The 26885-nt window shown below is 43.8% G+C and overlaps 1 protein-coding gene across 1 annotated transcript; it reads left to right on the forward strand.

Moving 5' to 3' along the window:
- The first annotated feature begins 20089 nt into the window (after positions 1-20089).
- Positions 20090-25280, forward strand: FOXF2 (forkhead box F2). The gene is made up of 2 exons (XM_045006253.1): positions 20090-21071; positions 25012-25280. Exons 1-2 carry the CDS (start codon positions 20090-20092, stop codon positions 25176-25178), a joined length of 1149 nt encoding a protein of 382 aa, XP_044862188.1. The 3' UTR covers positions 25179-25280.
- The last annotated feature ends 1605 nt before the right edge of the window (positions 25281-26885 follow it).

Consider the following 26885-nt stretch of genomic DNA (forward strand, 5'->3'; position numbering starts at 1 on the left):
CCCCCCTTGGAAAACTCCCCATACCCAGGGCAGGCGCAACCCATTAGGCAACCTAGGCGGTTGCCTAGGGCACTGACATTTGGGGCGCGGCGACCGCGGCGGCCGAACATCTGGCCGCCGCAGTCGTCGTCGGTATTTTGGGGGCATGACCTTCCGCTGCCTCTGTCGGGGGTGCCATTTTTTGCCAAAAAGGCTGCCAGCGCTCCTGCCCATACCTATACAGTTAAAAGGCATTGGTATTAATTACTATAAGATATCTATTTCCCATATTCCTTCCTAAGCAAAAGGTTTTAGCAGCAAACTGTAAATCTGACAGCAACATGGACTTTCTAATGTTATCCTGATGGTGCAAATGGGTGAGACCAAACACATCAGGAATATTACATATTCAGGCTGTTATTCTGTATTTTTCAAGGGAAAAGGAGCCAGAGTTAAGATTGATTTTAAGTGATACTTGTTGGCATGAATTATTCTATATACTTCAAGTTCAAGAAGAGTGCAAAGTAAGAAAAGTCACTCTTTGGTAATAGTTTTTTTTTGATGGTTTTTTTTCAATTTTAAAGCTAAAAAATAGTTCTACTGACTAGGTTCTTCTTTCTACACTCAGCTCTCAATGCCTGATCCAACATCCAAGGCACATTCAACTCGGGAAACTTAAATGGGCCATATTATTAAATGCACATTTTTACTGAGAAAACGTACAAAGTAAAAGCCATTATGTGGTCAAGAACCCTAACTAGGTGATTTCAGTGGCATGACACTGGCACAAAGTGGTGTTAAGAAGTGTTGAATCAGACCTGGAAAGTGCTGTGTACTTCACTCAGCAGCATACCTATAAGCTATTGCTCAGTACCTTTCCTGAAGGTTTGTATAGTCCTGTAGTAATATAGAATATCCACCTGAGTAACCCTTCCCCATGGAATAGCCTCTCTAACTACAATTACAAGAAGTACAGATTGGACATCATGGAAGTGATTGCAAATGTAGGCCCTGCTCCTGCTCCCACTGAAATCAATGACAAAAATCATCAATTTTAGTGGTAACAGAATTGGGCCAGCATTAGTAGTAGTAGTAGTAGTAGTAGTAGTATTGATTGATTGATTGTATTGCGATAGCATCTAGTGACCTGGACCAAGAATAAGTGTGCTGTGACCCAGCCCTCAGCTAGGTATGCCTACTGTGAGGAGACTCAGAGGCAACCCAATACAATGCAGATAACCTTAACTTTTAAACTTTATAAAAGGAAAACCCAGAAATTGGGCATGAACGCTGATAACGAAATAATCATATGATATAAAGTGACATTAAATACTTGCTTAGGAAAATAATAAGCTGTAAATTATTCATCACAAGAGAAGAAGTCTTTTCAACACCTCACTGTGTCACTCCAAGAGGGAATCAAATCCTCCTCTCCCTGCCTGCAAAGTCCAGCTGCACCCATCCTACCCAGGATCTCCTCTCTTTGGCTTACAATGCTCCTTTGCTCTGACACTGTGGTGACCACACCTCTTTCCAAGGAACAACGGCTCCTCACCTGGCGAGCCACACCCTTTCCCCAGGTGCCCAAACTGTATTCCTTCTGTCAGTGTCAACCTTACCTGCCTTGCAGTCCATGCCCCTTGTGACAAGGCTCCCTGCACACTGCCCTTCAGGGTCCAGCTTCCTCTAATACAGCTTTCTCAGCAAATCCGCTTCCCCTGCCCCCAGGGCAGTCCCTTTTCACCTCCTTCCTCTCTAACCATCTTTCAGCCACCCCCTTTGGGCAGATTCCAAGACGTCGCCCCAGTTTAAGCTACCCTTTCATTGGCTGTCTCTCTCCTCAGGACAGTATTCTATGCTGCTGCACCACAGTTGCAGCAGGTGCTAGTGACAAATGTGTTAGATGATGTATGAACATATAGTAAGAGACAGTCCCTGTCCAGAAAAACTTACCATCTAAATAGACAAGACAGACAAACAGCGGGAGAAAGGAAGTGCTACCACCCCCATTTCACAGGTGGGAAACTGAGGCCCAAAGAGACTAAGTGACTCACCCAAGGTCACATAAGAAGTCAGTGTCAGAGGAAGTGAACACAGCTCCAGTCTAATTCCTTCACCACAATACCATGCCATTTTAAAGGCCAATTATAAACAACTAAGCCTTTGTTTAAAGATCTCTCATTCTGCACTGCACTTCTTTATTGCAAATCTCATAAGGATGAACTGAGGAATCTGTAGTGAGTTTCTGAAGTTTGTCTTCTGTTTTTTTAAGAATCTTAATGAACCCCACGTAGTTATGAAATACCTAGGTTGACTGGGAGGGTGGAGAGGGGAAACCAAAATAGCAGTAGCATTGTGTGCAATTTTTAGTGTGCAGTCCAGGTTCACAGAGCAATCTGTAAACAATCTTTTTAGCCACGTTTAGGGAGGGGCACAATTTTAGGAAATCCAAACAACCAGTTAGCCCACTGACCTCTTGATAACCTATTCAATAACAATGAAACTTACAATATGCTGAGGGGAAAAAACAAGCTAGTAAGATGCTTTTCTGCCATAGGAACTGGGCCAAACAAAACTCTCCTGTCACTTTTCGTGTTCACTCGATGAGTTCATAAAAGGAAAAGAAAATCAGTTCTGGTCAGAGAGACCATTAGTGAAGCAAAAATTTTCTCAGAGTCACAGCTGGGCTTTGCTGCATCATAGGAGTCAAGATGCTGTCATAACTTAGATATTGGCTACTTTAATCTTAAAATTCTCATCTACATATTATGGTGTTTAAAAAAAAAAACCCAGACCAAATCTAATTGAAAAAGAATGTAGCTTCACATCTGTTTAACTTGATTAAAAAGACATGGGCATGGAGTTTGTAAATCTAGAGCATACGCAGAACTTGTGATTTCAGTGTTTCGAGATCCAGGAACATAGGAGCATATATGAAAGGTCCTTGAAAACAGAGAGATAATGAAATAAAAATAGTGGAAGGCATTATTTGAGTGGCTACGGATGAGTTCTCTATCTAGTATTCAGCTCATCATAAAAATATCCAAAAAGCTTGGGGAGTCAGCAGGAATAACGCATGGTAAGCACTGCAGTGTTATGCTATAGTACAAAAGGACAGATCGCACTTAGATAGCATTTTCAACTAGACATAGGCCTCATTTTAGGGGAACAAACAGGTGCTTAACTTAACTAGTCAATGGGACTAAAGCAAATGCTTTCTGAATAATAAAATAATAATACCTGCCTCTTATATAGAGCTTTTCTTCAGTGACTTACCCAGCAATCTTGAGTCTGGAATAGAACACAGGCCTCCTTGTTTTCCTGAATCATGGCTATTTCTTACTTCCAGGAACAGTGTCATTGAACAAGATGGGTCGACTTAAAGTAAGTGCTACACCTAGTTGTAAGTGTCAGGCAGGGCCAGATTTACACCTTACATACCCCTAGGCACAGCATCTTCTCACACACACACCCTGCAGCTGATCTTCATGTTGCACACAATTCTGGAGAGGTAAGGTGCCCCTAGAATGCTGGCACCCCTAGGCACATGCCTACTGTGTCCAATTGGAAATCCAGCCCTGGTGTCAGGGTGTAGGTTTTCTGTAAGGCACTGTGTGGAAAATACACATGCTAACATAAAAAAAAAGCAGTATTATATTTGCATTTGTTTTTATTGTGTTTTATATAAGAACCTAGAACATCACTGATGGATAGGCAAATAAGAATATAGACCAGGTAGGAGAAATAATTTCATTACAAAATAATTCCACTAAAAGGTATATAATTTCCCCCCTGCATTCTCTTTTTTCATTTTTAATCCTTTCTGTCCACTTTTTTTGCCCATGTAGTAACATATTTAAGTTTCACTAGATTCACCATTTGGGTAAATAAAGGCAAAGCATATAAATCTTAGACCATATAGGAATTACTGTGATCACCAGTGCAGTATTATGAGAGTAAAAAAATCTTGGTTTTATTCTTTGCCACCCTCTTCCATTGACCCTGCAAGTCTAACCATGAAAGCCACCTTGTAACAATAGTTAATATCCAATATGTCTGCAACAAAACATATTTTCTGTGTAATCTGACTGTATCAAATTCCTACACTCTGCAGAAAGAATTACTTGGAACGGGAAGAAAGAAGGAATATGGAACACAAGGAAAACTCAAAGGAACATTTTATTGTAACATTTATAATAGAAATTGGGGGGGTTTGTTTAGCCTCAAGGTATACTTGCTAATAAAAATTCTGGCAAACCTGCTGTGTATAAGTGGCCTGGCCTATGATGTCAGAATTCATTATGCACACAGGGGCTATTTACAGCCTTGTAAAGTTGTAGACAAGGAAATTGTTGCTGAAATATAGTTTCAAAAGTTTAAGTGCAATCATTCTACTCACATATTCATGTCAGCTATTGAACAGATCTTTTAAAGGGTTCTGTGCAAACTGAAAAATCATATTGCATAAGTAAACATCTTCCCACATTGCTTGTTTTATATGTGTGTGTCTGTGTGTGTAAGTTAAGTAACACTATCATGTTAAATTACACCGTGTTGTACTATTGGGCTATTGCTTGTGAAAAGCTGGCAGCAGTGATCTGCTCCAGCTCCTGTTGAAGTTTTTGCCATTGTCTGCAATGAGAGAGGGATCAGGAGATTGGTCACCACACTATAGAGCTGATCAGACAATGCCATATATTTTCCAAGCATTTTTATCCATTTTCATTTAGCTGGAATTTTTTGGTTTTTTGAGTAAAGCAAGAATTGAGGGAAAAAATGCTTTTCACATTCTCCCCCATTTGTCGCCCAGAAAAAGGAAGGAAAGAAAAAACAAAACAAAAATGTTTTCAACCACTGAAAATGTTTCATTGAAAATTTCAGTTTTAATTAATATTTTCCACATCAGAAAAATCATTTTGGCCAAAATACCATTTTTCACTGAAAAAATGTCAACTTCACATACTCAGACTGGTGAGGCCCCTTCCTGCTTCCACTTAACTCAATGGCATGACTGTTGATTTGGATGAGTCAGGACCAGGCCTATCAGGCTTTTAAAGAAAATCACCACTGCAGCCCACACAAAGGACGTTTACACCAATTTACAGAAAAACAGAAAAATGTAATAAAATAGAGTGTGTGCGGTTTCATTCAATGATTGTGTGATCTTTTGCGCCTCAGTCTTGAGCATTATAAATTGCTGCCTCAGTAACTGTTCCATCCTTCATGCAAGCCAGGTGTTATTTGTCATTTGTACTGCAGTAGTTGGAAATAACTTCATCACATAAACACGTAAACGTACTCTTTGCAAAGTTGTTGGTATAACTAACCAATACCGACATCTCCTTCTGAATCACTTTAAAAAATATTCCTCCTTGCAGCAAGCCAAATTATGTTCCTGTTCTAACTGAGCTCATGTGTCAAGCATTCCATTTGTATTTATTTTCACTAATGTAAAAATATCAATGTATATATGTGTGTATGATATGCACCTCGGCTACTCCAAATCTATCCAAAATCCTAACAGCATAGCCAGTCAAACTCCATCCCATTGTGGTTTCTTAGGTAACCAACTCATGGCCACAGAAATGGACTGCGCCCAATGGCAAGGGACCAAAAACAACTGAAGTGTTTCCACGTTTTCAATTTTTTATGCATTGTTAAAACATTACAGATATCACTTCTGATTAATACTGTCATGTAAACAGTGTACAAAATGGATGAAAGTCAAATGGTACGTTGAGGGCCAATCCTGCTTCAGCTGACGTAAACAGAAAACCTTCCCCTGACTTCAAGAAGCGGAATTCTTCTCTCACATATTCCAGACTTACACTAGTGTGACCCCGTTGACTTTAACTGAGTTATTACTTGTTTATACCAGTGTATGTGAGAAGAAAATCAAGGCCAAGTCCCTTTATCCTTACCAGCAAGGTTTGCTTTAGGGTATAGGGGGTTAAACTCCTCCTATCACATCAGTTTATATTTCCTTATTTCCTTACTTATTTTTAATTCCTTTTTATTTCATAGCCCCTTCCCCCACAGACAACCACCTCCATCACTCCATCCTCTCCACAACCTCTTCACTCTCTCCTGCCTTCCTTTTGCTCTGTATGCTTCCTCCCCGGTTCCCAAATCTGGACAGAGTTAGTAGGTTACTCATCAAATATTCAGAGTACTTAGTGATGCACTCAGACAACAACTTATCCCACATGCAAATGTCAAGCCAGGGATTGTTTTTCAAATTTGGGTATACCACTACACCATCATTATGCATTTAACAAGTCCCAAAGGCCCGCTCTGCCCATTGGTGAGATGAGTGACCACACAACTCAATCAATCTCTTAGGTCCCTCTGACCTCACAGATCTCTATGTTCTCTGGTTCACCAGTGTGGATAAAATTAGCATACCACATCCATCCCTGATGTATATTCTGTATATAACACAATATTCAACTAAATCCATCACATACCCTGTTATTTCCACCACTTATAATATAAATATAGTTAGAGTAAACTTTCCCCACATCTAACCACCATTTTCAAAACAGATGAGCTGAGGTTTCACCTCACAGCTCTTAGCCTGCCAAGACCCAAATAGCCTACTAGATGCACAGAATGCAGCACAATTCCCAGTGATGTCAAAGCAAAGCCTCCCATTGACTTCCACTGGCACTGGGTCAGACCTTAAATGAGGTACATCAGGAAAATAACAGGCCAGGGAATGTCATTGTATGTGGAATTAATTTAACAAGTGTCTAACTATCCAATTATTCTATTTTCTATGTAATCATTTTCACATTTTCCCATGCAAGATATCAATTAATTACAATAGGCCTGATCCTGGGTGCAGTATTTGGTGAAAAATAACATAAACATATGGAACAGAGATATATTTGGATCAAAAGTGAAAGACATAATTGGAACATATTCTCAATAATTCCTATTATTACTATACCCAGCTATCCCAATAAGATCAAGACCCCAGTATTCTATGGGTTCTACAAACATAGAGAAGAAGACATTTTGCCTGCCCGAAAGATCATACGTTCTTCATTTAAGACAAGACAGATTTGTGTGTGTAGATTAGGGAGTGAATAAGCCCCTCTGAGCCAATTTTTCTCTTGGATCCACACTGCTGATCTCAGGAGTTGGAATGAGTTCTCCATCTGGGAATAAATCAGTTATTTTCAGGATAGCTTTGGCAGCAAGTCTCCTTTCCCAAACATTTGCTCCACCAGCATTCTGCTATCCTTCAGAAATGGACAGATCCGCTTGTCTTCTGCATTTGTGAGGGTGGGTTTATAAAAGAAGACATGATGGATGGGGGGAAAGAAGTTGTTTTCTGTTAAACACACAAGTTATTTCTCTGTAAATGTCCAAGGTACCTATTCTCTCTATTCATGTGACCAGGAATTTGGGATGGGCGGGAGGAAGCATAACTAAAATCAGAGCAGATTTGCGACAACTGCATTTCTGACACAGTAGCCCCTCCACCAGATGAGGTCGACAGGGCAGTGTAGGCAGAAGATGTGGCCTGATCACGTAGCCAAAGTTGGGAATCTCTAGGGAATCCTGGCCTTAGCTATGCAGATCCCCAGAAAGCTTTGTAGAAGGACTCTCTCTCTCACTCTCCATTTTCCTCCTTGGTGACCAGTTTCTATAGTTTTGTTTTCCTCTGGAAAAGGCAGACCTGAGGTCTTTTGGTGATAAAGGCAGTAATTTATGCAACAGCCCAGCATTGCCCATCAGCAGGGATTGAGGCTGTGAACCCTCAGCTCTTAGATAATGTTTTCACCTCTTAGCTCAGAGAGCCGATTTACAGAAAATATTCATTCCTAAGTAGCAGTGGTAACCTGTTATCTTGTGTCAGCTAATAGATGGGGATGTAACACACATTTTTGCCAGTGTCTTACCAGAGAGCAGCATATGACCCTTAATGAGTCTCAGTCACTATGTATTTTAGAAGAAATAAGCTAGGCAATTTGAGCATCCCCAGCTTTGCAGCTGTTAAGATGCTGGTTAGTTATAGCAGTATTTTCACATATCAGAGCTCCAAACGTAAAAGTGTTTTCTGTACTGGGGTAGTGTCCAGAGATCTCAGTCAAGGAGCCAGGGCCTCATTGTCCTAGGCTCTGTATACATGCATGATAAAAAAAATATTCCCTCCCGCCCAGAAAGTAATCCTGCCCTTATGAAGTCAAGTGAATTTGTGAATGTCTCCAGAGAGCTTTGTGTCCAAAACTCAACGAGTTGGGTTGTTCTCATGTGTAAGTGTAACTTTTGAACCTGTGACAGTCGTTGGTAATAGCCTGCATCATACATCATTGTCTCAGAGCACTATGTTGGGGAGAAATGCATTGGTTCCATCTGATAGGTGCAGAATTTTGTATCCTATTCCATTCTTTTCAGCTCATTGCTTATGACACTTTCCTAATTTTATTAAGTATTATTAGCATTGTTTACCAGGTCCCAAAAGTGCCATTTTTCTCTATAGACTCCATACCAATTATATTATCTTCTGAATCATATTTTACCTTGATGCAACTATTTTCACGTCATTTCATCAGAAGAGCCAGTTCTCAGCTTCAATCATGCCTCAATAATAAGAAAAAGAAAGAAAACTGGAGAAAGGAGCATGCTATATGATAGTATTCAAAAAGAAACTTTCCATTGGACCTTGAGCTTACCTCCCTAACTGACATATACACGATGCAGCTAAAAATCATTCGAAAGTACATACTCACTCCTGTAATCACACCCCTTTCATTTAGTGCTCATTTGATCTTTTCAGATATATTATTCCTTTTAACATCGCAGATTCCTGATAACTATCTAGCGATCTTAGTACTCAGCCAATATGCAGCGCGATTTTCCCCACACGGTGAACACAGGGAACCTACTTACCGATCCTTAAATCAATGGGAGTTTTGCTATTGACTTCATTGGGAGCAGGATCGGATCCCAGGAATTCTTCTTGCAGCCTACCTCATAATTCATAAGCAATAATGAGCGTTGCTATTTACAGCAATAAAGAATAAGAATATCCCAACAAATCAATCAAAAGCTCCATAGGAAATAATTTACAATCCTACACATATAATATCCAAATATTGCAACGTAGTCAAGAGTCAAAGAAGTAATACTATTATTCTATGCACAGCCAAAAGCGACAGAAAGAAAGAAAGAAAGAATTTATTATAATTTAAAATTAAATTTATCTAATTTAACTACTATTTGTGTTGCTGTGAAATGCAAGAAAATGCAGCCATTGCAGAGCGTTAAGTATACTTGTCTCTAACAGGTGAACAGCTTTATCATTGTTCATTTAAATTACAGGATTAAATGAGTCGTGTTCGCAAAGGAGGAAATGTAAACCGCTTTCCAGGGTGTCTTGTTTTGTAGCTTCTTTGCCTTGCTTTCCTGATAGCGCTTGAAAACGCGGCGTCTCTTGCCACTTGTAGCATCCTATGCGAATAGCGATATGATGTTTGCTGCCTTTGCAAGGATTTCTCTTAATTTCCACCCAGCAACAAATATACTAACATCTTCCCTCCGATCCACCCCCAAATAGAGTATTGCAAGTCTGGGGAAATAACCTGGACCCCCGTCTTGTTGTCAGATAAAAAACAGCTCGATTCTCCTAAGCTTAGTATTTGATGTACTTATTTACCCATCTCTCAGTTAATGACTTTCCTTAGGTATGTTGGTAGATGACAACACTACTACTCTTTGCCTTCGTTTGCATAGGATGTATTGGATGATTCAACAAGAATTAGCCACTCCATGGAATTAGCCCTTTGTTTTTGTTTTCTCTCAATCCGTAGAAGGCCGTTCAAAAAGATCACACTCTCGTTTCTCCGCTTCCCAACCCTCTTTGTATTTAACCAAACCTGGATCAATCAATACCTGGTCCTTGCTTTGCAAGAGACTCCTCCGCAGGAGCTAACAAAAACAAGAAGAGACTCAAAATTCCATGCTCCTGCGTATTTCCTCCAGGGATGTCTGCCTTCGATTATTTGCACCGAGATTTTCCCTTTCGCTTTGGGCGCAAGCAGACCCCTCTCTCACACAGCTCCTGTTCATGCCAAGCACCATAACAACGTGACCTCAATCGCTTAACAGATCTCACCCTTCCTTTCCCTGCAATCCAAACAATAAAACTCTACTCGAAGTTCTAATCAATGTGAACACATAGCTGAAGTGTGGTGTCAACCTTCTGTTTAAAATGGTCTTTCTGACATTGCCTTGGGACAAATGTGATGCGAGAGCATTAGAAGCTGGATAGATGATGGATGTTTAAACTAACCTGCCTTAGGAATTCATGTTCAGAAACTACTGTTGATTTTCCTAGTGCACTCAAATGCACTGACATATTGCTAACTCCTTGCCACCGTTGTATGTTATTGTTCAACATACACAATGTGTTTAGCATCATCAGATGAACTGTAATCGCTTGTAAATTACCATGTAGTTTCTCACAGCTCTAACACACATAGGTAAGAACGGACAATTCTGCCTGAGAAAGTCTGCGGGGGAATTTATTTGCGTAGTAAGAAACGGGGGGTGAATGTTGTTATCAGTAAACGTGACATAAAAGACAAACAAATGGGTTCTTTGAAAAAGTCCTTTCCCCCAGTCCATGACATAATTCATCTGGGGAAAACTCCCTTTAAAATTGGCCAGATCCTCAAAGCTGTAAACTGTTTTAAGATGTGTGTACATTTCAGCCTAACGAAAAATAATTAGAACAGTTTCAATAAAAGGCATGGGCTTGTCATACCAGTCAAATTATATCGATGTATAAATCTTAAACCATTCCCCCGCTCCTCAAATGTAAAGGAAACTGGATTGTAGAGCTGGATTGATGAATTATTTCGTATGAACTGGGAGTCTCGGAAACAGCTTTCTCAAAACACTCAGTTAAAAAAAAACCCACACAATATGCAGCTTACCAGACCGAATGAGGAAATTGGGTAACCGAAAGTACAGTGCTTTTAACTCGGTTTAAAGTCACTTATCTACGCACAAAGGAAGCAAGTGGGAAAGTGTATCATAAATAAGAGTCCGATTTAAAGCCACAAAAGCAAGGAAACACCGAGTTCAGGAGAAAACGTGCTGACACTCCAACCCCTTCTCCACCCCACCCCAATAGTCAATAGACTACATTGAGGCTAGCGTGTTTTCAGACAGCCTCGGACCAATAACCCTGAGTTTAGAAAATGGATGTTTGTACATCTAGAGATATCTGTCTTTACGTACTCATCAGAGTAAAAAATGTCAAGCAAGAAGTCACCCCACAACAACCTGTGTTCCAGGCCCCACCGGATCTTACAAAGATTCTTTGGGAGCGATTAACGGAGGTGATTCGGAGCCATTTTTGCCCTGGAGAGTAGGTAACACTCCGTGCTCATGGGCTATTTTTCGCGGGTAAAAATGCAGATTTGCGGTGACCCATTTTAAAAACACACCGTTCTGCCGTTGTAGTGCGAACACCAAAGACAAACTTTTGTTTGGATCTCAAGTAAAATAAATAGCAAATAATCACTTAAGTCACTGGGTTGGGAATAAACCCGTCAAAATACTTCCAGCACGTTTGGCATTCCTAGATCCTACCCCTTTTAAAAAAAAATGTAACGACCATCCACTAACATTGATTTCGCCTTGAAGCCTGGCTGCCGAGCTGAGCACAGGGAGAATGGTTAGGAGGTGGCACGTGGCTTTAACAACAGAGACAGGCACGGGCCCCCGGCATAACGTGATCCCAGTAGGCGCAAAGCGGAGCAAGCTATTTCCTGGCTCGTCAGTTTCAGCGGCGGACGCGTGCTGCCCTGCAGCGCTGCTGTGCTGTGCCCCCCATCGGTCACTTGGGAAGTGTCGGCGCTCTCCGGAGAGCAGCTGGCTTCCTGGGACTCGTTCGCCCGGCAGGTGGTGAAAGTGCTGGGACTGCCGCCCGAGCCCCCATTCACAAGAGCCTAGCGCCACCCAGCGGAAAGGACAAACCAGGAGAAAGGGACGGGGGGCGCGGGGCTCCTTCTGGGGAGCCGGGAGAAAGGACGGGGGCGTGGGCCCTTTGTGAGCGGGGATAGCAGAGTTAATGGAAGCGGCTGGGGGAGATTGGGGACAGCAGCAGCCACCCCAGGTATCAAACAACAGCTGGAATCTGACCCACCCATAGGTGCTGGAACTAGGGATGCTGCCCCCCCCCCTTGCAGTGGTTTCCATCAGATACAGGGTTTACTGTTTGGTTCAATGGCTCTCAGCACCCCCCCTATACAAAGTAGGCTCCCTCCCCTCCCGCTCTGGCGAGGTGTGTGAGGATTGTATTTGGAAAAGGAGGAAACGTCTCCCTAAAACAGTGGTGGCTGATGAGTGGTTTAACCCCGTCAGAGACGTTTTGTGCCAGCCCGGCTCTGAAAGCCAGCTGATCAACCCAGCCTCAGGGATGGAGATGCAGGGGCAGAGGTGAGCTCAGGGGAGCCCTTCCAGCGCAGGCGCTCAGAGAAGGCCACCTGGAGTAGGGGAGCGCACAGGGGAGCTGGGACAGTTTGTGCAGTGGGGAGCTGAGAGCCATGAACCAGACTGTAAACCCTGTGTATGATGGAAACCACTGCAAGCCAGGGGGCGGGGCAGCACCCCCAGCACCCCTAGTTCCAGGAGCGCATCATTTCTTCTTCCCTTTGAGCCACCCATTTCCCTGGGAGACGCTCCAGCGGCGGAGACGCAGGTCACAACGCACGTTCTTCCGAATCACAGCCCATAAAAATGATGTAAAGTGGCTTTTATTGCTTCCTGCCCTAGTCACCGCCAGGGTCTCCCTGAATGTCCGAGGGGGTGGACAGGGGAGCGCAGAGCTCGCTCAAGAATTGGCAGCCGCGCTCTTAGGTGCTTCTTGGATTATTACTTTTTTCCAAACTATGTTCGTAAATCATTTAATAATCCGGCACTCCGTCACTCGGCCCTACCTTTGAGTGGATCGTTATATTTTATGGGCTTTACTCAGAAATTAATGAAAACCTCTCACGAACTGGGGCATGAAACCTGCTCCTGATTAGCACGTTCCCCAGACGTCCAGTTGGGCTCTCGGCAAAGGATGGGAGACGCGTAATGTTCTTTTCCTATGAGCTCATTCAATATACGCGGCACGGGCAGAAACGAATCTTTGAATCCCCATCTTTCCAACGTAAACAGCGTAGGTCAGATTCATGTTACACTGCGTGTTATGTCACATCAATCCACAGCACTTTCCTCCCTGCCCGTTAACATCGCAAGGCTAAGGCGAGCTGCTCTCTGCTTCCCACACCAACAAGACAACCTTGAAAAAAATCGGACCGAGTCATTTTCTCTCCACGGGATCCAACAACTTGTCCTTTCACCGTCCCAATTAGAGACCACAGCCTTGATCCTGCATCAGTGAAGATAATGGGAGTTTTGCCTGGACGTCACTGGCAGCAGGATCATGCCCTGCCTTTAATATTTAGCTAGAAACCCCACTCCCCATTGCAATGTGAAACCCAGATTCGCATGTGTTTCTTTACAGAATTTACCCACTCCGGGCCAAACACCACCCTACTCTGTCAGCAGTTCCACAAGTCACCGGAGTAAGGTTCCAGTTAAGATAAATAAGAGGGTCAGAATCGAGCAGCCTTCAGTGACCACCGCAACGCAGAAGAATTCTACAGCTCTAAACGGGGGGGGGGGGAGAGTATTTTTTAAATAACTAGACTGGAATCAGATCTGACACTTTCCCTCACTCACCTAGTTACCGGGGAAGATAGTGAAGGTCGAAGCCTCGCATGAAAATCATTGACAATGTATAAAAGCTGTTCGAGCAGCAATCTCATTTGATTGGAATGTAAACCTGGGAGAGTTAAAAGCAAAACAATAAATGGTATTGCGTGTTTAGATCTCCGGGCAAATTTTGCTGGCCTTGTTCATTGCTCTCAATGGCGTGTGGAGAGCCGGATTCGGATTTTTATTTTAAGTAGAGGTATTACGAAGCCAAAATAACTTTCATTATAAGGCTGGTGTTCAAATGTGCACTAGAAATTGAGATTGCCCTTTACTACCAATACACGTCTTTCTCCCGTTCCGACGGATCTCGCTTCGCATCCTACGCTGGAAGATTCTGCCACAGCAGAGTTGTCCCTTATCATCAGCGTGATATGTTGGACTCACAAGAGATCCCTGCATCCCTGCCTAAAAGGCTCACCCCTTTCTAAGCCAAGTGTGCTGCTACTCCACTGTCCTAGCCTGAGCTGTGACGGAAAACCAGACTAGACGTAGAATTTGTATTTTCTCTGCTTTTTTAAAAATACATTTATTATTATTATTATTATTGTACTCAGCGCCGGTCACGTTTTATTTACCCCGACAAAGGATGCCCGGAGACAAAAGGTTTTTTTTTACGTCAGAGACGTTATATATTTTTGGAAGGGTCGTGTTTCCTTTAAAGAGGTGACCTATATCCTGACCGCAGTAGGGGGGCTATTTTGATACTCCGGGAAGTTCATATAGAATTCTGCAGATCGCTGACTTGAGGGGGTGGGGGGAATGCTATACATTGTGCTCTGGTGGAGGAAAAGCAAGATCTACCTAAAACAATAGGCAAAGAGCCATGTTCTAAATTACCGTAGGATGGCACTTATGAAGTAGACAAAGGATATACAGATTCCTATCAGTAGGTGTGTGTAATATGTATGGAGTTCCTATGATAAATGCCTGGAGGTCAGACGACATATTCATTATATACACACACATTACATTAGTATGAGCTATTGCAACTACAGAGGCGAATTCTGAGTCCGTAGGTACAGCTGAGTCTATGCCCACGTGCAGTGTGATCTCTACACTCCAATAATGAAGTGAGGGCGTCTGTAGGATTTCACTGTTTAGCTCGCCAGCTCACAGCAAACGGGACAATTACAGGACCGCGGAGAAAGGCACCTTTCCACCACAGCAGTTTGGACCAGTAGAACAATTAGCTCTAGCTACCTCGCATACCTGAGCCGGGCTGCTGTACAGAAGGCTGCCTTGCAAAAGTCTGTGTCAGTCTTTCTGCTGCGAGCCTGTAGCCTGCCTGTGAGTCTGAAGGTGGTGCCCGGCAGCAGACTCACATCTGGGAGAGCTAAAGGGGTCATCAGCCCACTCTCTCCCCAATCCATTTCTGTTGCTGCTTCACAATTTATCTACCATCTAGAAAGCACGCATTGCTGCATTCTAGGAGGAGACTTTCCAGGGACTTTAGCCGTGGCTTTTTTCCCCTGGAGCTCTCCTCTCTCAAGCCGTGAAGAGGAAGAGAGGGTATTTTAGACTCACACAGTTCGAACAATGCATGGTATAGGCAGACTCGGAACAGCAGCAACAACAAATCTTAGGTTACAGAGTGGCTTTCCGGAAAGCTGAAAAACCCATCTCAGCGTGCTGAATAGACCAGTGCCTGGGAAACAGAAAGGCTCCAAGAGAAAATAGCAAAAGGCTGCGAGATCCGAGCAACTAACTTTCACACTTTCCATGTCACTGATGCTAGCTGGCCCTGTGTAGAACATTCCTGCACATTAGTTTCCACTTGAAGAATTCCAAGCGCACAGATCCTGCACTTCCTCCTCAGGCAAAAATCCCACTGAAATCAAGGGTAAATCGAAATCAATGGGAGTTTTGCTTGAGTGAGGCATAATAATGGGGACCCTGTTACATTGTTTTCGGGTGTCTCTTTTCTCTTACTCCCCATTCTCCCTCTGCTCAACTGATTTCATTTTAAGAATACTTTGCTATTGTATATAGTTTTTGTGTCTCTCTGCCTTTGTACATAACCAACGAACTCCATTTCTCTCCTCTTAGTGTCTCCTACCCCAGGGTATTCCATACAATTCCCACTGATGGGAGAAGTGTACAACTTCTCAGACCAAGGAAATTTTCCTGCAGCAGAGAATAACCTAAAAGGGCTCGTCCTCGATATCCAAAAAGACATGGGAAAGCATTCCGTCCTAAAATGGAAAATGTATTTACTACCGTCTGCTCTTATTTCTCGCCAAGTCTTGCGAGATTCAGCACACTTTGGAAACCGGTAGAAATCCTTTCATTTAAAACATCCTATTCTTACTGCAATTTAGGATTCTCGGCTGGGTTCATAACAAACTATTCAAGGTACGCTGCCTTTAAAAGTTAGTTGCCTAAAGTGCTGCTGACTTGTTTTTTTTTTACTGCAAGTAAGGTAGGCCTTTATGTTTTGTAGAGTATTTCCTTTTCTATCCTTTAGACACAGGCTGATCCGAAGAGAGCACTGATTGCTTTATGGACACACACAGTCCCTATCGGAAAAGCAGTTAGGTGGTTAATCTGTTACAAAGATTTTCAAATGTCAAAGTCCCCTCCCCCGCCCCCCCACACACACCCGTAGCCAAAAGAGGCATCAAATCATTGAAGGAGGACACAGGGGAGTGTGCAGTTCTGAGGAAGATGGCTATAAAAAGCGTCCTGTCTGCGACATGTGCGTTTGCAAAACGGAAAATCCATCCAAATAAACATTGGGATTGCAGGCCTGGTGCCAAAGGCCCAATAGAAGCCAAGAGGTCTGGGGGCTCGGGACAAAGAAAGGGCAGCGGAGTCTGGGATTGGTACTAAATCCTTCCCCCCATTCCTGCCCTTCCCCTCCTTCCTTGCTCAGTCAACTCGCTTTGAAGGGACTTGTCTCCTCTTTGGATTTTTCTTTAGGTTTTGCTGAGAGAGTCTATTGGATGGGGAAGGGATAGCTCAGTGGTTTGAGCATTGGGCTACTAAACTCAGGGTTGTGAGTTCAATCCTTGAGAGGGCCATTTGAGGATTGGTCCTGCTTTGAGCACGGAGTTGGACTAGATGATCTCCTGAGGTCCCTTTCAACCATAATAATCTATGGATGATCGCTTTGGTTGATCAGCATTTTCAGCTAGCGCAAAATGCAGTCATATCCCTAATGCTGAAATGTATCTGTCTAGCTCAGCCTCAGCCTGTCTAGATCTATGCAGATCTCGATAAATTCAGACACCCTGAAACTGACAGTGGAGAGAAAATCCTCCAGGGCTTAAGGAAACGTACTTTTACAATACTGGAGGGATTTGTTTAAGTTTCAGTCTCGGATTTAATTGAAAAAATGTTTCTCATATGCCGGACCTCAGAACAGGGAGAGAGGGAGGGGGAGGGAGCCTGCAGTTAAGAAGGGAGGTTTCTGAGATAGCAGTAAACATTTATCTTTCCTATTTGTCTCCCATTTTCTTAACTGGTTTAAGCTATTTCATTTATCCCAAGAAGCAGAGGGGCACGGACATGAAACTGAAACCGCGATAATGAAGAGATTTCCTAGAGTAAAAACGATGATTATAGAACACCATCTGACTAACCATATCTGCCAAAAGTGTAATGTCCGTATACTATGGCAAAAGCAGAGCGTTTGTGCTCCAAAGCTGGGTTAAGCACAGAAATCGATACACCAACCAAAATAAACATCTTCACCAACCAGCAAATGTACTTTTGTTTAATCATGGGAACCTCAAGCCGATACCAACAGCAAAAAGTCGTGGAAACATTCAGTACCTTGTCTCGGACGCAGGATTCGTGTGGCTAAAAATAAAGAAGACAGTAAAACTCAGACGCAGAGACCACCACTGGCGCGGCTAGTGCTCGACGATCATTTGAATTCATTGTAAATAGCACGCCTGGCTTCTTAATGATTTGTTTAAAGTAATCGTCTGCTAGGCAGAGTAAATTCCTGTCAGGAATAAGGAATCTGACGCAATTTGTTACCCCTTTTCACCTATAAAGTGGAGATTAATGCAGAATACTGATGGTAAATATGAGGTGCTTCTCTGCCCAATTGGGGCTATTTTGGTTTACTTGTGAAAGTTCTTTCTAATTTGCTTTGTAATAAAGAGATGATGCAATTGCATTTTCTTACACCGCGAGCAGAGATTTCTCCTGAAAGTTACTTTGAGGGAATTCCCCCCTCCGACATAATATTGTTTAAACCTAATGATCTGAAATGTATCGGGTTGGAGTTATTTCACATAAAGTTATCCCCCTTATATTTAATAGAGAGAACTTATAGGAGTGTATTGAAATAGGGACTTGAAGATTTTACAGTTCTCTGATAGCGGAATGACCTGGACATTTAAACAGATGTCTCAGAGCTTAGGAGAAAGAGAATTGCTCTCGCTGATCAGGCTCAGGGAAGGATTTTAAATGCAAAAAGAAGATAATTTTTTATTCTCTGAGGAAGTAATTCCAACAAGCTCAGAAATCGCGCCTCCAAATACAGTATGGGAACAACTTATACCAATGTCTTACGAAAGGTAAACAATATTGGCAAAGCGATTGTGGGGGGCGGGGTCCTATTAAAATGTGTGGTAAATAGTGTGGAGCTTTGTAGTGTTTTCTTAGCTGATTCTCAGGTACAATCAAGCCATTTTCGGACACATTCCCATGTATGTAGCAGTGGTGAGTTGGAGGAAGCTGTCGACGCCTGTTCAGTTAATTTAGGTTTTCTTTGTCTAATTACTGTGGAGCTTAGGGAAAAGGAGCCGGGCTCAGGGCAGTAAACTGACACTTGGGCTCTGTGTGTGGTATCCAGGCAGAGTTTGATGGAAAAAGCCTGCTTCCACTCAACTGCAGGTCACTATCTGAGACCAGCCCCAGCCCCAACCCCCTCCCTGCGTATACCCACCAGCAAGCACTGCAAGGAGCTGCACTGGAGACAGACAGACACAGTGCTTCAGGCACATTGATATGGCGTCCTGCTCGGTCCCAAACCTTTCCTTTCTTTTTGCTCCAGCATCCCCTTCTCCTTCACTTACATCCATCTCCCGGCCCTACGGATTTAGAGATCTCACACACACACACACACACACACACCTACCTACCTACCTACCTTTTGTCTCTCTTTCTCCCCCCACCCCGCCTTCTCCCCTTAATCAGACCCTGTTTCCAAGCACGTGTAACCCTATAACGGAACCGGGGGGTTCATTGGAAATGATTTCACCAGGGGCACATCATTTTTTGGCAATGTCTAGCGAGCTGGTTCTTGATATAAAACTCTGGCAGGCTGTCAGCGGCAATATTGCTGTCTCGGGTTCCATGCAGACACAGACACACACACACACACACACACACACACACACTATTCTGCTCCTTGCTCAACATTCGTTTTGTTGCGTGGGGCGGAAAGTGAACCTGGGGCTGGTGCCCTGGCAAAGTCCACGCACAGGTGGGTACGTTCAGATGCTCCTCCTCCCCCTTGCGATCTCCAGGCTCCCCCCGAACTGCTGCTCTGTGGGAAACTCCCTCCATCCCAAGGGGGGGGGGGCATTCCTTCAAGCCACAAGAGAGCATGCAATTGTCATGCCAGGAAAGAGAGAGCTCGGCACGTTACCTTTGGAGTCTGGCACACTGGCGTGTGACTGTGGGGATTGAAATGTCTAAGTGAGGCTGATGAATGGTGTAATTGCGTGTGTTAGGGAGGGCAGCTAGAGCGATCTGGTGCTGCAGCGCCTCCTGCCCAGATGACGAGTGGACAGGGGCCAGCTGGAAAGGGGGTGGTCCCTCTCTCTCTCTCTGTCTCGCTGCTGCTGGGCTGAGTTCTCGGAGGGATTCAGGGGGGGTCTGAAGAACAAGAGCAAGATTTAAGGAACTGATAGGTGGCCGGGTTTTGTTTGGCTGCTCAGCCTCGACGCCAAACTCGAGGGGCTCTCGTGCTTCCTCCTCTCGAAGGATCAGGCAGCGAGGGATGGCCGCCGGGTGGGGGGGCCCCGCTGGAATGTCAGAAGCCCTGAGCTGAGCCCTCCCCAAGGCAGTGCAGTGAGGGGGCAGGGGGCGAGCCGGAGCGCAGCCTAATCCGTCCTGCCAAGTGCCTCGCTCGCCGCGGCGGAAAGGAGGGGAGCCATTGCGCAAGGGGCCTGGCGGGCGCTGCTGGGGGAGTGATGCACAGGGCGCTGCCTGCAGTCCACAGCCGCCGCCTCCAGCAGCAGCACTAGGAGGTGCCCCGGGAGTAGCAGCTCGCCCCCTCCCCACAAGCCCATCAGGGCGCCCACCCGCCCTCCGCCACCCCGCTCCAGTCTCACCCCACCCCTCCATTCCCTCCCTCCGCCAGATGACCACCGAGAGCGGCCAGCAGCAGCTGGAGCCCCCGGCCCCTCTCCGCTCCTGCAGCCCGGCTCCCGGAGCTCTCCAGTCCGCCTTGATGAGCCAGCCGCCCCCCTCCGCCCTGGAGACCTCCTCCTCCTCCTCCTCCTCCAGCAAGAACAAGAAGGCGAGCTCGGGGCTGCGGCGGCCCGAGAAGCCCCCGTACTCCTACATCGCCCTCATCGTGATGGCCATCCAGAGCTCGCCCACCAAGCGGCTCACCCTGAGCGAGATCTACCAGTTCCTGCAGAGCCGCTTCCCCTTCTTCCGCGGCTCCTACCAGGGCTGGAAGAACTCGGTGCGCCACAACCTCTCGCTCAACGAGTGCTTCATCAAGCTGCCCAAGGGGCTGGGCAGACCCGGCAAAGGCCACTACTGGACCATCGACCCGGCCAGCGAGTTCATGTTCGAGGAAGGCTCCTTCCGCCGCCGGCCCCGGGGCTTCCGAAGAAAGTGCCAGGCGCTCAAGCCCATGTACCGCATGATGAACAGCATCGGCTTCAGCGCCTCCATCCTGCCCCAGGGCTTTGACTTCCAGGCGCCCTCTGCCTCCCTAGCGTGCCACGCCAACGGCTACAACCTGGACATGATGACTAACTCCATGGCCGGGGGCTACGAGGCGCTGAGCGGGGGGCATCACGCCCCTCACATGTCCCCCAACCCGGGCTCTACCTACATGGCCAGCTGCCCTGTGACTTCCAATGGGGACTACGGCCCCGACAGCAGCAGCAGCCCCGTGCCGTCTTCACCCGCCCTGGCTAGCGCAATTGAATGCCATTCCCCCTACACGAGCCCGCCCGCTCACTGGACAGCATCGGGGGCATCTCCGTATATAAAGCAGCAGGCCCTGCCACCCAGTAACCCAGCCTCAGCGGGCATCCACTCCAGCATGTCCAGCTACTCTTTGGAGCAAAGCTATCTGCACCAAAACGCCAGGGAGGACCTGCCAGGTAATACCCCCTTCAACTTTCCTTCCTTAACAGCCGGGGCTGGGCTCTTGCTAGGATTAGAGGAGGCTCTCCGGTTGCTGCCTTAGCTTGGCCAATCTGGCGGTTGACTCTGGTTTACTGAAGCTGTCAGATAAGAGCCCAGGAACAAGGGCGAGGCTGGGGCTGCTTTGTGTTTTCTCTGAAAACAGAGCTTGACAAGAGAAAACAAAACCCGGTCCGAGAAGGACAAATAGAGCTATTGTTCGGGAACATATTTGCTCTGGTTCTGGCTAAGTAGAGGGAGGACAAAAACTGCCATCCCCTACTGCCTTGCTCTGGGTTTGGATCTTAATATGAACATGACCGTTAGTGTTGTTATTACTCGTTTAGAGGCTAAAACCCAGATCCTTATCTTTATGGTATTGTCAGTTTCAACCCGTCTTATACGTTTGCTTGATTTCTTAGCCAGAAATACTAGGAAACCCATAAAGAATTACAGATCCGTCATTAAATACAAAAACCCAGGGAGATTTATAAGAGGAGTGACTTTTAAAAGTGTTTAATATTACCTTCAAAGTCTTGCAGGCTGCGGTGGGGGAAAAAAACCCGCTAATCTTTAAAAATGCAGAGGAGATTAAAGCAGATCCAATTTATTTCTACCACCAAAGGGGAAAATGTCTGGATTTCTCCCCTCCCTGCCTGCTCTAGTGATTATAGAAAATGTATTCTTAGAAAAACTGCAAAGGGGACATTAGTGGAGAAAACAAGGCACAAAAATGGGTAAAAGATGTTAAGTTCTTAGGGGGGAATTTTCCAAATAGCCCTTTTAAATGTGGGTCTCGGAGGTTAACCAAACAAAGACAGTCTGGGCTGGACCACACCGAAGAGGATTTTAGCCTGACTTAACCCATATGAGAGCAGGGTCTTGTTCAATTTTATGGGAATTTCAACAAGTAACAAATACAGACGAACCTCTTCGTTGGGTTCCCCCCTCCCTTCTTGAAGGGCTGTCAATCATTCCTCAGTTCATCTCAGAGAATTGCACTGTAGCTTTCGATCTAAAAAACCCAGCCTTCACTTTGGAAAGCAATGTTTAACCTTTGTTGGCTGCTTCGCTCGCAGAGAAGCAACTTCTTAACAATGCAAACGGTTCTGGATGTTCTTTAGGAAAGGAAGGTTTAAAGTTTGCATTGGCTAAATTTATCTCAGCAGTGAAGCAGACTAAACAAAACCGCACAGTGTTAAAATCTTGAAAATAAACTCAGAGGCTGATTTGTAAAGCAGCAGCAGCAGCAGCAGCAGCTACAGGAATTCAGTACTTTACAGCAGCTCCTGGGAAATGGACCTTGGTCCAGAAAACAGTACGCGAACCCTACCTCCGTAAAGAGTTTCCATCTGCCCAGGCGGAATCTGCACTTTCGAAATGCCAGATTATAGCCTCGTCTAATTGTAAATCCCGTTCTACAGATTAGATTAATTATTCACCTTGGTTTTAAGATCAGAACAATAATCTTCCTTATCCGTTTTCAGAACAGACACGCGCGTTCGCAATCGCATATTCTCGCCAACCCCTCGAGAAACACTTTCATAACCTTCGGCCTGCTTTTAGAAATGCTTTGAGGTTTACAAATAGAAAGCTTCTCCCAAAAATGTAGTAAGCAACTTCAGTGGGAATGGAATCAACAGGATCTTAGAAGTGACGTTTGTTGTCAGAGTGCAACATTTTAATTTTGAAAGGGACATGGAGACAATCCAAGAACGGTTTTGTTTTGTTTTTTCAAACAAAGGATTTTGTTCTACCGTGAAAATCACATTCTTAGAAATATTTGAGTTATTTAAATCCAGTTTCATCCTTTTAAAACGTAAAAGTAGTACAGATCCCATAGCTAGCTCGCTACTGTAAATATAGATCTAGCTTATCTATCTAAGATCATTTGTGCCAAAGGGACAAATTCATATTTATGTCAGATGTGCTAGACGAGAGGGCAAATCGTGCAATCAGTTTTGTAACGGAATTTCCAATTGATTTCAATAAATAGCTTTTTTTGTTTAAAAACGAATGCCATGATTTGGGCCCAGGCCTTTAGTAAAAGCAGCTCAGATCGTCATACCCTAGGTAGCTAAAAAGGTTTTGTCTGTGAATATATATACTTCTGTATATGCTGCATTATATGGTAAAAAATAGTTCCTGGGTTTGTATGAATTCTTAACAGTAAATGAATAAGAGCAATTATTTCTCATTAATCTACAACGCACAGGCAATAACAAGTGCACAAAGTGTTTCTGTGGCTGCTTTTTTTTAGCTTAATGCGACGCAGATTTGGTTCCAAAATGTTTTTATCGGTCAATAAACCTATATCAAATCACTACCCATTTAAGTTAGTGATGGTGTAGAGTTTAAGCCTTGGATTTGCATCTGACCCAAGAATAAGAAAAGAAAAGATTGGAAACAGAGCCTTGTTCTCCTGAAGGCTTGAGGGAGACATTTTTTCGCACACTATTAAACCATGCTCACTGATTGAATCAGGGTTGTAATAAAGTGCAATGGTTTATTGTGAGCATACCAGCCGGGTTATTAGAAAGACCAAGGAAATCCAGCGAAATAATCACCTTTACACAGTGAGCACTGTGGGGTGAGGGACGGGACAATGACAGCAGCTCAGGAAGAGATAGGCATGCTGCAAAGAGTACAGTACGCGCCTCACTGTAAGGAGGCTGCCTCGCCTCCGGGCACAGAAGCTGCAGACGCGTTTGCCTTGGAATCTATAAAGTTTTATCCACTTTACAAATTTAGACGCTGATGTTCGGTGCTGTCGGAGATTTGCTTCCAGTCTCTGCGGGACTCTGTGATAAGCTACTGAAGAACCTCGAATAAGCTTCTTTTCCAATCAGATTTGAAAAGGTCTAACAGGCCGGAGGAAAAATCTGAACCCACTGAACATTCCATTTCAGATCTGAACAGGTTGCGCTGGGAGGTTAGATCCTGCAGTCCTTTCTCAAGCAGAGCTCCCACGGGGAAAATAAAGTCTGGATGAGGACCTCAGGACCACAGTTGTATAGCATTGCTCCCAAACGAGTACAGCCCATCAGGAACCGGGCACACTGGCCTGCGGCTGTGGGGTTTGAAATGTCTGAGTGAGGCTGATATGTGATGTATATACTGGTGATACGGTATGGGGGAGGTATTGTACTTTCTTTGTTTAAGTGTAGGGCATCATTCCTCTGTATCTTAAGTATATGAATACACGTGTCCAAATATAGCGAGATACAGTACACTCACACTCACATTCTATAATTAACAAAATTACTTCTCATTGATCCTCTACCCACTGAAGTCAATAACAAACCTCCCATTAATTTGAATAGGGTAGGATCAGGATCATTATCTACACTGCATACAGAAAAAAAAGTGCAGGTGTGTTCGTATAGTTGCACACACTACATCTCCACACACACAGTACAGAGATGTGTGTGCAACTCCAGCTAACACACCTGCACACACACCATATACACATAGCATGTATATGAGGGTTTGCATGTTGTGGGTATATATTATATAGATAAATGGATCATACATACAATCTATATCTCTACACCCACACTGAAAGCATATTATTTGTATACACACATACACTCACACAAATACACACAAAACTATTTAAGTATGTAGGTGTGCACAATATTTTTACTTTCTTTTTTTTGAGAAATGGGACAAGACTACTATATCGTGTAAATTTCAATAGCCTTTAGACTGTCTTTTTAAACTGTCTTCAAGGAAATTAACATTTTGTGGAGGCCTTCTTAAATGGTCCAGAAGGCTACGTCATAACTGTGACATTTAATTTCCCCACATATCTGAATTTATATTCGCCATAAGTACGATGTATGTCAGACAGAACCCCTCTTTCAGACAGAGTCGAGCTAATTTCTGAGAAGCTCTTGTTATTTTCTTCTCTTGCAGTGGGATTGCCTCGCTACCAGCATCACTCTTCCCCAGTGTGTGACAGGAAAGATTTTGTTCTCAATTTTAATGGCATTTCTTCTTTTCACCCTTCTGCTAGTGGATCTTACTATCATCACCATCATCATCAAAGCGTCTGTCAAGATATCAAACCCTGTGTGATGTGAACTTAGCACTATCAAATAAAGACAGTAAGGTGGCTGTTTAACAGATTTGAGGTATAGACGGACTCACGCAGATAAAATGTAATGTGCACTCCTGATAGCATTGAATAGTACACAAGTCACTTAGCAAAATTACATAAGGAAGCACTGTTTACCATTTTGTCCCCTGCCACACCTTGAAGGACAGAAAAAGTTGATGTAAGCTCCAAAGCTTTTTTGAAAGGTTTTCTTTTGTGTGTGTATGTGCTTGGGAGGGCGGGGGAAGGGGCTCTTTTATAGGAAGTCTATCCAAGTTAATAATAAAATGCATTTCTGTGATCTCCATTGTCCTAAAAATTAGTGTCTGCAAAAGTGGTCAGTTCAATCATTTAAAAAAAAATAGAAACAAGTTTCCTTTGACTGGGAAAAATCTGCCTCAAACCAACACCATCGAAAAATTCCACTTCTAAGTGGTTCGAGCGTTAAATAAAGTTAACTTTTTTCAAAACACTTTCTACGGACCCCAGCACCAATCAATATTATTAAAAATATATTGTTTAGAAGTTACGTGTATAGAGTTTAAGAAAGTTCTTTTTCCAGTATTGCAACAATACAGTCTTTTGTTTTTATTTTTACAAAGTTGTTTTCTACCACAGTATTTTTAAAAAGAAATATTTTAAATACATCTTGTGTATACTCGCACACTTAACTGCTTTAAAAGGAGAATATATTTGCACTTATGTATACTTTTTACAGTTTGCCAAAAATATTTTGATGTATAAATTCTTTTTCAATAAAATGTGTATAAACGATTATGCACTGGACAGGCATTTAGTTTCACTCTAACCCTTCTTGTAATTGTCCCTTTAAACGCAAGCGTAGTAAGAATAATAAGGCACCCTAGACCCTGCAGGTACTATTGAAGGGAGGGTGAGAGTAATTGACCTGCAGAGGGATCTGTGTCCTGAGCAACCCTTAGGTCTGGAGTCTCTCTGTCTCTCGTTTTCTACTCTTTATTTTCCCCGGCTACTTATGGAGGATTTGCAGTAGTATGTTAACATAAAAACGTCTGTTAGTCTATAAGGTGCCACAGGACTCTTTGCTGCTTTTACAGATCCAGACTAACACGGCTACCCCTCTGATAAAAACAAATAATCAAGATGTTAGAAATCCAAACGGTCTTTCAGTTATATGTAAAGCTTCCACTGCACGGAACAATGTTTATTTAGATCATCCAATTGACCATGATATTGATTTCTTTTTCAGAATTGTTCCTGTTTTTGCTCTTTCCTTGTATTAATGCCTTGGCCCAAATTCTGCTGTCCTTGTCCTTATCGAAACAATGAACTCAATAGGAGTTTGGGGTGCGCTAGGAACGCAGGATCAAGCTACATATAAATAGTGCCTTGTCACTTCTGATTGTGGGGCTGGCTTTTTGTAACTCAGAAAAGCATCCTCCTGTTCCTTAACTAAAATCGTGGCTTCTTAATTGCCCATTCAGGTAGTCACGTAGTAGTTTTGATGTCAAGATACTGAAAACACATGTCTGAGAGTCAGTGGGGCAGCGGCAAGGAACCCCAGGGATAGATCTAAGATTTCATGGAGCTGAACATTTACTCAAGCTCAGCTCATAAAGTCAATTCATCCCTTAAATCCATTGGAGTTCACGAGCGATACACCTTTCTGCTTACGTAAAGCAGTGAAGTCACGTTTATAAGCTACAACCCTTTG

The sequence above is a fragment of the Mauremys mutica genome, chromosome 2 (genome assembly GCF_020497125.1).
Source record: "Mauremys mutica isolate MM-2020 ecotype Southern chromosome 2, ASM2049712v1, whole genome shotgun sequence".
Taxonomy (NCBI): domain Eukaryota; kingdom Metazoa; phylum Chordata; order Testudines; family Geoemydidae; genus Mauremys; species Mauremys mutica.